We start from the raw sequence: 14586 nt of genomic DNA, 5'->3' as shown, positions 1-14586 counted from the left end.
AAAGATTATTCAAGGGGATAAATTCACAGACTTCAGAAACTGCTTCTTTGGAACATATTAAATGAACAGCTTAGTAATATAAAGCCATGTATAAAAAGCTATGTCTTTTTAGTTACTATATTATCTGTATCTGTCACAACAGATCTTTTGTTTTTACTTGTCCCTGGTAGCACTATCGTTCATTATTAATGATCTATTATATCACAATAATGCTGCTTATTTTACTAATGCATCAAATCAATGTGTTCTTCACTTTTATCTATGGTCTATGACCATGCGGTGGGGTGTATTGCTGGTGGACCAAAGAAGATGTTCAGATTACTGTCATCCTCATTTCTAAAGTCTTCTCCTATCTATGTTAGAATTCAGGAGAAGACCCCTAAAATGAAACCCCTCCTGATCAGGAATACGCCTTCCAAAAAGAGAGATTTCTTCATTTGTTGGTGTGATTAAACGGGTGTACTCACACTAGGCTCATTTGAATCCCAAAGTCCAATTCCTTTGACTAGTGTGTTACTTTGACTAATTGCTGAGCACTGTGTCCGGGCATGCTTAAGTGTAGTGTGACTGTGTCACCACTTACAAATGAAACCACAAAACACATAAACTAGGGAAGCTAATTTTACTGTGAAAAAGCACTTATCAAAAGCTTCTCTGTGCATGAAAGTGAAAGAGAGTGAGAGGATATGACTTGCTGAGACAAACTGAAGTGCGTTCAGGTCATTAAATGACAACAACAAGGCAACTATTTTGTGTGCTGCAGGTGGCACACCAAGAGAGCTTGAACTAGTTTAGCTTACAAAATAATAATTATTATGAAGTATACTACTGAATTATTTCACCTAAAATCAGTGTTTGAGAAACTTGCATCAGATTTATTGTTGATTGATGCAATTGATGTATTTATTTGCCAATTAGGCAGTGAGACGCTTCTATTATGGTGTCTGGATGAATACCTAGAGAAAATAAAGTATCAATACTACTGATACAAAGGCTTGTTTTGAGTAGTGATGCCAGGAATGACTGGATCACTACAACCAAGACTTTCTGTCTCTGCTAAAGCTCACTGCATCTACTTTAGCTTATTAGTATAAACAATTCATGAAATAAACATTTTTGGTATGTCACTGAATAGTAGAGCGACTTATGAATGAATGTGCATGTGATTATGCTAATCGTATTAAAGGTGACTAGTAAAACAAAATGTGGTTGACAAACTGGTAATTACATAGCCCTTTCACTACTCTACCTGAGCATTCAAAGTAGCGTGCAAGCCACATTCACACACTTTATTCTATGCCTCAAGCACTTCCTCAAAATCACACATGGACACATTGAGGGTTAGACACTTTAGCATGCAGACTGGGGGGAGGCAGGGATTCTGATTAGCAGGCGACCTGCTCTACTTCTAGCCAAGACATCCTGTGTCTGGGAAAACCCTCAGTAATGGTGATAATTTAAGAGAAACAGCCTTTTAATGACACATACAGGGTACATAATAGCAGATTAACTTCTTTTAATTATTAAAAACTGCTAATGACTATGGCCCAGGTATCAGTTGGTTCTGGCGTGGAAAAAACTGCTATGATTTCACTTGATCTTAATTCCTATACTGCAGAGTAGACACAGGATGCCTTATCATAGCGTGCACAGAGTGCATGCATTTAAATCAAACATGGTTAAAACTGGTCCATTTCAATCTAACAAAGAAAGCAACAACCCCGCCCTATCCCCACCCCCAGGAAAAAAAACAAAAACCAACGTGCAGTATTATGTTAATGAGTCACAAAGTGAATGACTCATCTCTGCAAACAAACTTTTTCTGTAATGAGCTACAGCAGGTGACAAGTAAACATCTGTCCTCTGTGCAGAACATACAATAATTTATTTTCTTCATTCAATTCAATTCAGCTCAGTTCTATTTTATTTATAATGTATTTATATAGCGCCAAATCACAACAATAGTTACCTCAAGGCGCTTTATATTGTAAGGTGAACTCTTGCAGTATGTATGAAGGGAAGTAGAGAAAAATTAATTAGAGTGTAGAATACACACTCTAATATTAGTTACTCCAGTAACACATGAACATCATATAGTTTCAGTTAATTCATATTCATGACTGATTTATATGTTCTGGCTTGTCTTCCACCCTGTGTCTTTTGTCCTGTCTTCCCCCCCCCCCCCTCAGCCCCAACTGGTCGCGGCAGATGGCTGCTCCCCATGAACCTGGTTCTGCCGGAGGTTTCTTCCTGTTAAAAGGGAGTTCTTCCTTCCCACTGTCATCAAATGCTAAAAGGGGGTTGTGTGATTGTTGGGGTTTTCTCTATATTAGTGTAGGGTCTTTACCTTACAATATAAAGCACCTTAAGGCATTTGTTGTGATTTGATGCTGTATAAAATGAAACTGAATTCAATTAAATTGAATGTTTTTACTTTTAGAACTGAAATAATATTTTCATTCTTTACTGATAAACACAACACTAACAGTAAGTATTTATTGTATATTTAAAAATCCAAATGGTATTTAAGCCAATTCCACAACATAGATTAGACTTTTTTAAGTCATTATTTTGGACAGTATGATATCTTTTACCAAGCCTGGTAAAAGATATGTTGCAGTTCAACATGTTTTCAGAATAAGGCTGCCATTTCCACAAAATCCTAGAAGATTAAAAAACATCTGATTTGAAGATAAGAAACATGTTTTCAGTTGAAAAGTAGCTAATTGAGGATAATTGTGGAGAGGTCATCACCAACCATGTAAACTGCATGCAGTTCACGTGTTGTTGCGCATGAAATGTGTAGTTTCAGTACACGCTACCCAGCAAGTTTTTAAAAAGTGACAAACTTCAAGAAAAATGGACCGTGCTGATAGGGGAACTCATCATTGAAGGATATTATGTGTCTCTACTGTAAAAATTTGAAAGCAACAGAACCCAGAAACAGAGCATAACTTTGTGAAGTTTTGTCTCAATCTGGTGATTTCCATTCAAAGTCTGGTCTGAGGGGTCCACAGAGAGAGCCAAAGCTGAATGACGGGCTGAGAAGCAGGAGAAGACTAGCTCATTAAGAGCCTGGAGAGCAACGTTCACTGATCCCAAAGTAATCAGGGGACCAATTAACCACATTGAAGACAGAGTCCCAGCACAGTTAGCACCCCCAAACTCTCAGGGCCATGAGTCTGCTTATCAGCTCGGAACACCCAAATGCACCATCATCCTCCTGGGCTCCTGGAGCTGACATGGCAAAAAAAGAAAAAGAAAAAAACTCTCTTGGTACTACTTTAAAGCACCCCAGGAAACCTATTTTTCAGTGGTTAAGTAAGCTTAGTGTGGAGGGTGAGATCTCCTGAATGTTCCGCCATCCTTTACTTATTGCCTTCATCTGCTTTAATTGGCATATTAAAATAGATTCAAAGCCAGTGCTGCTGTCTAATCATACAGTGGGTTGATTATCTGTGATTGACGTACTCTCCAGATTGTTAGGTTAAACAGGATCCCTATCTAAATTGCTAAATGGCCGATTTGCTGTCAGTATGTTGATGACGGAGCTGTGTGTTTGTCAGATGGTGTCAGTCAGATTTAATGGTTAAATCAAGCATATACACCCATAGCTGTGATCAATGGGCTGCAGAGACTAATCTTAAACACCTTTTTTGGATACAGTCACCCTCAAGTCTGCAAGAACATTACTCACATTAAATTTCCCTTTACTGACACGGTAAGTGATCTCTGGAGAATACCTCCTTGGCAAGTTTGCATAATAGCATCCAGATGGCGTGCAAGTGACTCAGTATTCTGACATTTGGCGTGGCATTTTGTTTCACATCACACTTCCAAGCATTGCATCCACATACAACACATAAGGGAGGTAAGAGAAGGCATGCTGAGAAACTCAGAAAATACCTTGAACCCCTTGGCAAGGTTAAATAAGCATTTGTAGTCACATTCTCTGAGGTATCATAGAAACTATCAGAACATTCATTTCTAAGGATTTGCGTTCTGTCCAACTACTGAAAAGCCAGCCACTGAATATCCAGTGAATAGGGATATGTGTATTTGGCCACAATCTCTAGTGAAGCAAATGACAGAGAAGAGAGTGGTGAGTGATGAGAGACTGAAAGGGGAGAAAAATAACAAACATATGACCAAGGTCACCAAGCTCTAGACACCAGCTGCCTAATGTTAGCACCATGCACATACAAAATCATTTTGAGCCACATACAAGCATCATGTACTGTACACAAACATAACAGAGTGACAGTGATATATGAATAAATTAGCAAAGGTTGACTTTTCTATTCCAGATCAGTATTCCCTGGGGATTCACTTTAGAAAGGACAGTTTCACATTTAATAATTAATAAAATACGTTCAGCACAAATACAGTGTGCCCTTCGTGTAGCTAGGGTGAAAGTGAGGCTGAAGACGTACAGTAGCTGAATAGCGGAAGCTCCAAATTTCATGAAAGAGGCTGGATTTCATTTCCAGTCAAAGCTGTAGTTAACCCCAACCCCATATCTGGGTAAGGAAAAACAAATGTTAATAAATGGTGTGAACACAAACATATTTACATATTTGATGCTTCAGGCATGCCCCGCGTCCAGTTTAAATGAGATGTCGCATTGTTTGTGCTCAAGAGTTGAGAAACGCTAAGCTTTTCAAGTCGCTTACAGTTCTTACTGTGTTTATTGAAATGGTTGAGCGCTGCTGCAGGCTAATGAAATCAAATAATGCTTGAGTAGCTTACTGTTCAAGGTGATTTTTTTTCTATGCTAACATAGATGCTATGCTATGCTAACAGCTAATCAAAAGTTGTGTTAGCTTGCCATGTAATTTGCTATGACGAACATACCCAAACATACCCATTTAGCCTGTTTTTGAAGATTCTCACCCGCCCTCTGCTCCAGCTGTGTCCCTGTGTATTTCTAACCCTCTCTTCCTATTTTTCACATTATCCGTTCACCCTCATGTGTCTACCAGTTTTCCTATCTTACATCATTTTTTCGATTTCCTCGCATCTCTGTTGGATTAGTTTTCTCCTCAGCTAGATTTGTACAGCATGTTTTGATTTATCCTCTTTTTTTTTTAGTTTGGCAAATAGATTTTTTTGTCATCCTGAGATTTTGTCCAACATTTGGATCCATTTCTCACCATATGTATGTTCAGAAATCAAATCCAGATAAATTACAGTTAATACCCAGTGAAATATTCATTAATCCTACAAGACTTTAACCATAGCTTATGATGCCACGATTCCAAAGTTTTCCAAACCTTAACTCTAATGGAGTTCTGAATTGAGGAATCATTTTGCTCATCCAGTATTCTAGCCTGCCAGTAAGGGCTGTGCATACTGCCTGTCTCATTAGCATGAAACTTGAGCTGTTGCCCTTACAAGAATGCATTATTTAAAATCTGCTGAGGAATGGGAGATTTCATAGTAACACATCAGATGCTCTTCACTACCATTAACCAAATGAGGGAAGAGACTGTATTTTCAAAAAAAAAAAAAATGCTTGCTATCACTCCACTGGTGAACGTGCATCAATCAGCCACAACATTAACACCTGTCTAAGATTGCACAGGTTCCCCTCACTGCATCAAAACATCTCCTATCCACCAAGTCCTGGACAGGTGGGACTCTTCGGTCCTCTTAGTTAGGGTGGGGACTCAGTGGAATAGGTTTGTTCTGGGGCAAACAGCAAATCCTTAGATGGAATGTAGCGCTGGAACTTTTAAGGCATGGTGAACTTTTTTCAGGTAATTTCTAAAGTAATTTTGCTTTGTGGTTGGTTGGCAGTAATGTTTAGATGTGTAGTCCTTGGGAAAGTAGTACACAATGTACAAAAATACTTTGATCCTAGCAGAATGTTGAATTGTAATAAGATCAGTGTTGGGGAGTAACATAATAAGCATGACAATATATTAGGTAATCCAAAGTATTCAGAATATGTTACTCACATTAAGTAAATTAACAGAATACATTACAAACGACATTTTGGGGCATGTATTCTGTAATCTGTAGTGGAATACATTTTAAAAGTAACCTTTCCAACACTGAATGAGATAATCACTGCTGTTTAATTCACCTGTTCGTAGTTTTAATGCTGCAGGTTTGAGAAACTGAGAACTCATCTGCAGCTTTTTGGTGGTGCAATACCTTACAGAAAGCTGGCTTATACAAACGTGTACCATCAAAAGACAACTTTAGCTTGTATAACACAGAGAAGATATTTACTTTTTTTGTTGTGTTCTTCTTACAAAACAAAACATATCCCTTTAGATTGTTTGTATGATTTTTAAGTGTATTTGCTAGTTTGGTGTCTTTGGAAAAAACAAAGCATGAGCTGATTATCATAGAAATCCTGGTGGTCAAAGACAGACTTCAAGACACTGGTGTTAAAGCTGCTCATGCACAACTTAATGGAACCCCAAAGGCCTAGTATTTCTGAACAACAAGGAGGAGGAGGGAGGAAAGCAAGCACAGTGAGACAGAAATACAGTGAGCAAAGGATAAAGTGAGACACAAAGTAGATAAGAGAAGGAGAAAGTATGAAAAAGGAGGACGTGCTGGGGTGCTGGGATGAAAAGTAAATGGCCCAGTGACCACAAGGCATCCCTCCACCTCTTCCCTCTGACTCCAAAGCACCCACCCTAGTTCTATTAGAAAGCCATCTTCAGCTTTCTGCTCCACTCTCCTCACGACACCCCTCTTTAAAACCAGCAGCCCTGCCATCCCATTAGCCTTAGCTAGAGCAGCTACCAGCATTATAAAAGGCCCAGAGGAGATGGAGGTGGTGACAGTGGGGTTACACTGTGCATGCGTGTATCTATGCACCAGAATCTGTGCAGAATGAGTGTGACAGATATGCAGTATATGTCCCATTGGCTCAGCTGACAGCCCAGTGGCACCAACATGTCCCTTCCCTTCCTCTCGCAGCAAAGGTAGACGAAAGGAAAGCCACCATGGGCTTGACATTTACCAACTGACAAAGACTGTTCACCTTTAATCGCTAAATGTTAACTGCCATAATAGCCCTACTTCACTCAGTAAGTAAGGGACAAAGCTTCAGGCCCCACCTCCTCTCTGATTTCACTGGAAGAGCAGGAGGCTTAACTCTGACCCAATTGCAATCCTAGTGATAATGCTTATAAGTTATATTTATAGCACTTTTACCCCATCTAATTTTAGCCCTCAGTGCTCATTCTTAACTGAGTGGCTCTTATCTGTCAAACACAATTTTAAGCGACAAAAGGCGTAGACTAAATATTTGACTTTAAGGCCATAACAAAAACAATGAGAACAGAAATTTCAGCAGATAGGAAAAAGACTTTGTACAGCATTACTTTGCAGTATCAGCAAAACACATTTCAAATTAAAGACAGCGCAGGGAACTTGTTTGCAAATAAAACTCTGTAATAAATACTCAACTATAACATCACATTGACATCATGTTAATTAATATGACGGGATTTCCTTTGGAGAAAATTATGACCATCCTAAATGTAGCTGTTTTAATTCTCGTGCCTGACAACAGCGTGGTGTTATGTACTGGCAGAAAGAGCGGCGATGATGAACAGTATATGCAAAGGCAATGGAAACAAGACTGAAAATAATGAGCTAACGGCATACGGGTTGATAATTCAGCACCGAAGTTTGCCATTAACAAATCCAACAGCTCTCACACAACCAAGGTTTTCTGAAACCTTGTTGCTGTCTTTTTCAGCCACTTGAGACTAAACTCTAGAATTCATATCATAGATATATTTGATATGCTATGGCCTTGCAAAGATATGACAAACATATTCACACACAGTTCTGTAATTTCTCAGTCAAACTTCACTATGTTAGATCTTTATATGAATTTTAATCTTAGACTATGAAAACCTGAGTTAATACAAAATACAGTTTTTAAATGATGATTTCATTTATCAAAGGAAACAACCATCCAGACCCACCCGGCCCTGTGTGGATAAGTATTTTCTAATTGTACCATCATGTAATTCAACAGCATTTCATAAGAAGAACATCATGCCAATAGTCAAACATTGTGGTGGTATTGTGAGGGTCTGTTGGTGCTTCATTGCTTCAGGACCTCGACAACTTGCTGTAATTTAGGGAACCATGAATTCTGCTTTCTACCGGAAAATTCTGAAGGAGAAAGTCGGCTGAGCGCACTTGGGTTATGCAGCAGAACAATGATTTGACAAACACCAGTAAATCCACCTCTGAATGGCTCACTCTTTATTTGACTGTTCACTATGCCACTGTGTTCACCAGCTAGCAGGTGTGGAATATATTGTTAACTTTACTTTGTACATATAGCTACTTTCTGATGACTTTAGACTATGAAAGAATCTTATTCCACAAGTAGGAAAGCAGTAGCCATACAGCCTATATTAGTCAGTCATAAACAACACAGGACACCAATTATATATCCTTCTTAGGGTGTGAGACAAATGATTTTTACATTTAAGTGGGAAACTGGATTCCCGGAATCTCTAAAATCTGTTTTGTTTTTTTTCAATGGCCTGAAATACCAAAGAAAGGATTTGCCACACATTAGTGAAAGGAGAACAGAGGGAGAAGCAGGTAATGACTAAAATAAAGTGCAGCTCTACACAGCTAGTAAAAACGATTGAATTACAGGTCAGTTTCACAAAACAAGTTCTAAACAAAACCATGTAGTAACACACTATCTTTTTCTCATCCGTATGCTGTACTTGTCACTGGCTTTAAAAATCAGATGAAAGGTTTGGATCGTATTTTAAATTATTTTATTGATTTTTCACAGCAGCGAGTTCGATTACATACATTAATGAAAATTTTAAAAATTACAGTAACTGGAGCGGTTTCCTGTCTGTATACTTTTAGTATTACAGACACAGTGTATTGCTACATGGCCAAGGTTGCGGACTGATCTCTACCTCATGTCTGTTAATGAGTGTTTTGAATTGTTGGAAGCTAATAGCTGCACAGAAATACTCAGATTTTATTATGCATTCATAGATAAATACATTAACAAAGAGGGTTGCTACTATGTTCTTCCAAGTGCAGTAAAATCCAAATACAACACAGACTGTGTCTATCCACAGCGCCAGTAAGTATCGCTCTTTATCTCATAACTCACAATCACCCCCAAGACACCAAAGGCCAAGCAGTTACTTGACAATTCACTGCCTCTGCTGCTTGACAAATGTGCCATGATAGTCTCAGCAGGGAAGGGGAAGGGCAAGAGGTTGAGATGGACTTCATACCCAGTTCATTTTGAAATGTGATAGACACTGAACCCACTGTGGACTGTGACCCCAAGTGTTAAAAGGCAATAAGGCATCCGTTTTATTGAAGTGGTGTGTCATGATGTTCCTACAAAGCTTGCGTGGTTACACTCGGTTCTCTCGCCACAAAGCCACAGTGGCTCCCTGGGTTTAAAGATAATCTTTCTTGAAAATCAAACAGTGTAACAATATGCCGTTTTCATCGCTTGGCGCACTGTAGGAATAATACCTCAGCAGAAAAGAATCAGTTTCTTCTGCTTCACAGTTGATCGACATACCAACCGACTCCTTTTGCAGGCTGTTGAAAAGCAGACTTCCTTTGGGAGGAGGCGGAGGGCGAAGAAGAGGTAGAGGAGGAAGAGGAGGGTCCGTATATCGTAAGCAAGAATAAGGACAGATTTATCTGATGTCTTCTTAAAATTAAAAAAGTAACATCATCAAAACTGCCTTTATCCATGCCTTCATAGACCAGCCCTCCTCTCCACTGAGATGGACAGAATCGAAGAGCACGTACACCATAGAGGTTAGGACATTCAATTCAGTAAAGAGGACAACACATAGAAAGTGAAACATTTCAAAACATACAGTCCAAAGGGCAGGAATTAGAACACAAGCGTGAAACAAGACCAGTTGGGTTTTAATGCACAGCACAATTTAAAAAAAAAAAAGTCATATAATGTGGGCCAGCTTCAACAAACATCAGGAGGTACAGAATATTCTTGTTTACAAAAAGTCTGTCCTAGTTTGGTTAGCTTTTAAAAATATATATTTTTAAATAAGTAGGCTGAAACTTTTTTAGTGCAAATCTCCTCTTAACAGTGTTTTCTTATAGGCAAGCCCACATTACCACACCAGTGACCTAAACAGAACTAGATAGGGGTGTTACGGTACATACATATAGCCTGTTACAGGGCATTGGGTTCAGTTTGCCTTTAAATTAGCGTAAGACTAATTAAGTCTATATTTTAATGCAAAGGAAACTTGTTATCTCAAGTTAGATGGTCCCATCTGCAGAGCTTTAACAGATCGCCACTTTTGTCCAACAACATACTAATGTATGTATTAGCCCCTGGATGTATAAGAGGCACCACCCGGCTATCATTCAAAATGACAAAAACTGGACACAGACTAGTGCACCACATTCACTGAGTCTACCAAATACGTGGAACTAAAGCTTGGATGAAGAAAGGTAGAGCTAGGGTAAAAAAAAAACCACACCGCCCCTTTTCAGTTCTCAGGTTTTACATATCAGGACAACCTAAAACATTATCTGGTCCTACTCATTAATCTGATTAGGTTTATTAGCTTGTTTCCAAACAATCTGTCCACGAATCCAAAGTTCTGTAATGGAGTGATGATGAAATGGACATCCAGGGAAAATGCATCCCAAAATAAAATTGACCAGTTTGCAGAGGAATTACAAAAACTTACATCCTGGATCTATAAACTTCAGTAAGCACGTTAAAGTTCAGGACAATACAATTAGAAAAAAACTGAACAAGTATGACATGTTTTGGAAAGGTTGCCAGTAATTAGCCACTTCTCTTTAAAAGAAACATCATTGCATGACATACCAACTGTCTAACACGGTGGCGGATCTTGGGATACAGACTCAGTACTGTGTACCAACTTATTCTGGAGTTAAATGTCTCACAGGTAACATAAGGTAATGAAACAGGACAATGAACCCAAGCATACTGGCAAATCTATTTAAAAAATGGGAAAAAAATAATAATCAAGGCACTGCAATGGCCCAGTCAGTCCAGATCTCAGCTTATTTGAAATGCTGTGGCATGACCTTGACATGAGAGCTGTGTATAAACAAATCTCTGCAAACCTCAATGAAGAGACTGACAAAGCCTTAAAGGAAATGATTAATTTAAGTTATTCCTAATAAAAATGATTCTACAAGCTACTGAATCATTGGGCGCACTTAGTTTTTCCCTCAGTGCTTCTACATTTTGCTTTTATATTTCTTAAATAATGACTTGATATATTTTTTTGTTCATCTCTCATTTTTTGTGATGTCCTGATATGTAAAACCTTGGAATTGAAAAAAAGAGGTATATTTTTCTTTTAACCATGACTTGACAATTCTAATGTGCAATTAACTATTTTAGGATTTTAGAGTCCAGTTAGCAGCTGCATGACAACCAAAATGTGTTGGAGGCAACCTTACAGACATGACTGGAGGCATGCTTTAAGGAAAAACCACCAGTGATCACAGCTGATTCAAAAGTGCCAGTTATTTGGTTGTTTCGTATTATAGCTTTGGACAAAACCAGGTTGGCTATTTCCTCATAAATCTGTTTTTTCTGCTGCTTCAGGCTTGGAAAAATATTCTTTGCAGAAGGGTGACATAGCATGTTTGTCTTTATTATGCACAACTTCAACTTGTTTTAACATTGCATAGACTTTTAACCATACTAATTATTTTTGTGTACCGTTTCACCCCTAAAAATAGCACACAAATGAACCAGACTACACATGTGCACTTGTCACATAGACAGAAAAGCTAAATGTCAAGTAGGAGGTTATATACTGAGTATACAAATAGAGATCAATGGGAAGGCACTTCACTACAATTAACACTGCAGGTATAAGCTGCCTCCAAACACGCAGGAAGTTGATATTATCTTATATTATCTGTATAAATCTTTAACAGGTTCATAAAGCAAATGTAAAATAAGTGGCTAGAGGCAGCTTTAACCTTTAACAAAGAATAGCCATCCCTACCATGGTGACTCTGGGAGCGGACCGGCCAATGTTTTTCTCCTAGAAAACAGAACCAAGTGATTAGATTCTGCCACTTGGATGGTTATAGAACATGATCACACTGAATAACTGGCAGTTATTGTTTTTGCATGTGGTTAAATTTACAATAGTCTTGTTCAGAGGTGAAAACAACCATTTTGCTGTTATTCTACATGCCAAAATTCAGCCTCACTGAAGCGTAGTAGCTTCACTCATGACAAACATGTCTTTTATAGTGGTTACAGGCAAAATGTTACCAAAAGTGAGGTCATTTTTTGTGCACCGATACTGATTGTTTATTAAAGGTTAATATTTTTCTTCCCATCTGCTAGTGTCTGATTCTACCCGACACCATGACACAAAGCATCAAGTCACCTCTCTCCCCACTCCAAAATTCAGACACACATTGCATTCCTCTTAATATAGGGGAGAGACAGAGAGGGTTTCAAGATGAAGAGAGAATTGGGGTAAAAGGGGAGACAAAGAGGCTAATGAGTAGAAAGGAAGAGATGCAAAAGTCACTGTTGTTCCGCACACCCTAACACCGCAGGGCTCCAGCCATGCAGCACTTTGATCCATCATCATCGATTTAACATCAGCTTCTCATCGTGGTTGCCTCCCACACAACAACACGCAGCTACAAGGATATTTTCCCCAGCTCTGTGTCTACATGGTGTGCATGCCAGTTCTGACCTTAAACCCAACGACTCTATAATACATTCATGACAAAAGGTGGGGGTGTTATTTTACTGCGGATATACTGATGAGCATGAATTGCAGATTTAAGTGTAGTTATACATATACATTAAGTGGTTTATGTGAAATCCCCTGTGAGAGAAATCTGCAAACACTACACCTCAGTAATGAAATGCTAAAGTACACATACCCAACAGAGTGAAGACACATGGACACACTAGTGTGCTCACTGTAGTGTATAGCTTACTGGGTCTTTCCTGTCTCCCTTTTATATTGTAAAGAACCACCCATAGCAGAGAAATCAGATCATTTTATCTGACGCTTTATATAGTAAAACTACATAAAATATGATTTAGAACTAAGCTAGTAATAGGTATTTTAACTGTGGACACACTATTGCTCCCAAAACAAGCTCCTGTAACAACATAGTGAGAGCAACAAAGCTCATGGTTACCAGCGGCTGCCAAAATGCGATCTGGCTACACCATTAAATATGTTATATTCAATTTAATGGTGGGAGTGAAAGAAAAAAAAGCATAATGTATGCCAAAGCTTTCCTTTTTTATTTCAATTTTCAAAGTGAAGAACTGCATGCAGCTGCAGGCGGTGGACCGAAAAACTGTGTGTTTGCTCAGCTACGAATAAACAGACGTACAGACAGCGGTTTAGTGTGTCATTTTAATAGTTAATTAATTATTTGTTACTATCATAGTAGTAGTAAATTCATATATTGATTGTATCATTTTATTGATTTTGAGCTGATTCTATATCTAAACAAAGTGCTTTAACTTTTTTGACTTATTAAGCTGAAATAGAAACAACATACAGCAGCTTGGAATTGCCTGCAGCTGAAAAAATAATGAGCTCATATCTTCCAAAAATACGAGGAAAAAACTAACTAATTAGAGCAAACATCTGTCATAAATATTTGGTGGAGAGGTAGGGCAATACACTAACAAATATTAAGACGGGTTGTATTGAAAGAAAAGCTGAGTCATGTATCTTTTTCATTTGAATCTTTTGACATATATATTTGAATGTGCTCATCATGATATCAGTAGCTGAGCTGCTGTAGAGTGTTATTGATGAGTAGTTCATGATAACCTCTTCATCAGATTAGCTATGGTCACTTTGACCTCACGAGGTTGTGACCTTACAGGAGCAGTAAGACCACTGAAATCAAACCCTTGCTGTACCCTCTCAAGCAGTATGGGTGAAGACTCTTACAAGATGACCTTGAGTTTTATTCACATCAATAAATAATAAATGACTTGATAAATCTATAAGACATGTGATGCAAGGCTGACGTATTGATGGTTGCAGAGTGTTTCCCCCAGAGAACACGCTCAATGCACCTGATTGATGCCCTATGCTTGGTGAGGGGGATAATGAGGAGGATGTGGATGTATTCCTGCAGCATGGGAGCGTTGGGGACCTGCAGTGAAATCTATGCTCAGTTTAAAGCCTAGTAAAATGTGTAGCTTCCATAAACCTTCAGCTTTAGTAGCCACAGAATATATTTTCTTTTCTTTATTGGAGGTAATGCAGGCAATTCATCTCTTTGTGACCCTGCTGTAAGAGCTGCAAAAGACCAGCCCTATTTGTGGTTTCTCATGCCAGCCTGAGGGTTGATGCACATTTTTTAGAAGCAAATTGTGACAAGAAACCTTGATACCTGAGCATTAGTTACTGTTCTCCTGAGTCAGCATTATGCAGTGTATTTTATGATGTGTGCAGTGTTTTAGTCAACAGAAACTCATATTGTTGAAGACTGCTACAGGAAGATTCAGCATTTCCCTTCAGCGTTGCACAAGCAAACAACTGTCTCATTTCACAGTGTTGCCATGTAAAGCAGTCA

At 38.6% G+C, this 14586-nt stretch overlaps 1 protein-coding gene across 6 annotated transcripts in view; it reads right to left on the bottom strand.

Annotated features, from left to right (window-relative positions):
* The window catches only part of LOC101480168 (shisa family member 6), a 76405-nt gene that overhangs the window by 12543 nt on the left and 49276 nt on the right, over positions 1-14586 (bottom strand). For 3 of the 6 annotated variants that reach the window (XM_004569687.3, XM_004569688.3, XM_004569684.3), the window contains exon 5: positions 12015-12053. The exons of the other annotated variants lie outside the window; for them this stretch is intronic. In XM_004569687.3, coding sequence (XP_004569744.1) covers positions 12015-12053 — 39 coding nt within the window. The remainder of the gene's footprint in view (positions 1-12014; positions 12054-14586) is intronic. 6 annotated transcript variants of the gene reach the window in all.

Source organism: Maylandia zebra, linkage group LG8, assembly GCF_041146795.1.
Source record: "Maylandia zebra isolate NMK-2024a linkage group LG8, Mzebra_GT3a, whole genome shotgun sequence".
Lineage (NCBI taxonomy): Eukaryota > Metazoa > Chordata > Actinopteri > Cichliformes > Cichlidae > Maylandia > Maylandia zebra.
Note: the sequence above shows the minus strand (reverse complement) of the source record. Positions and strands in the feature narration are given on the sequence as shown.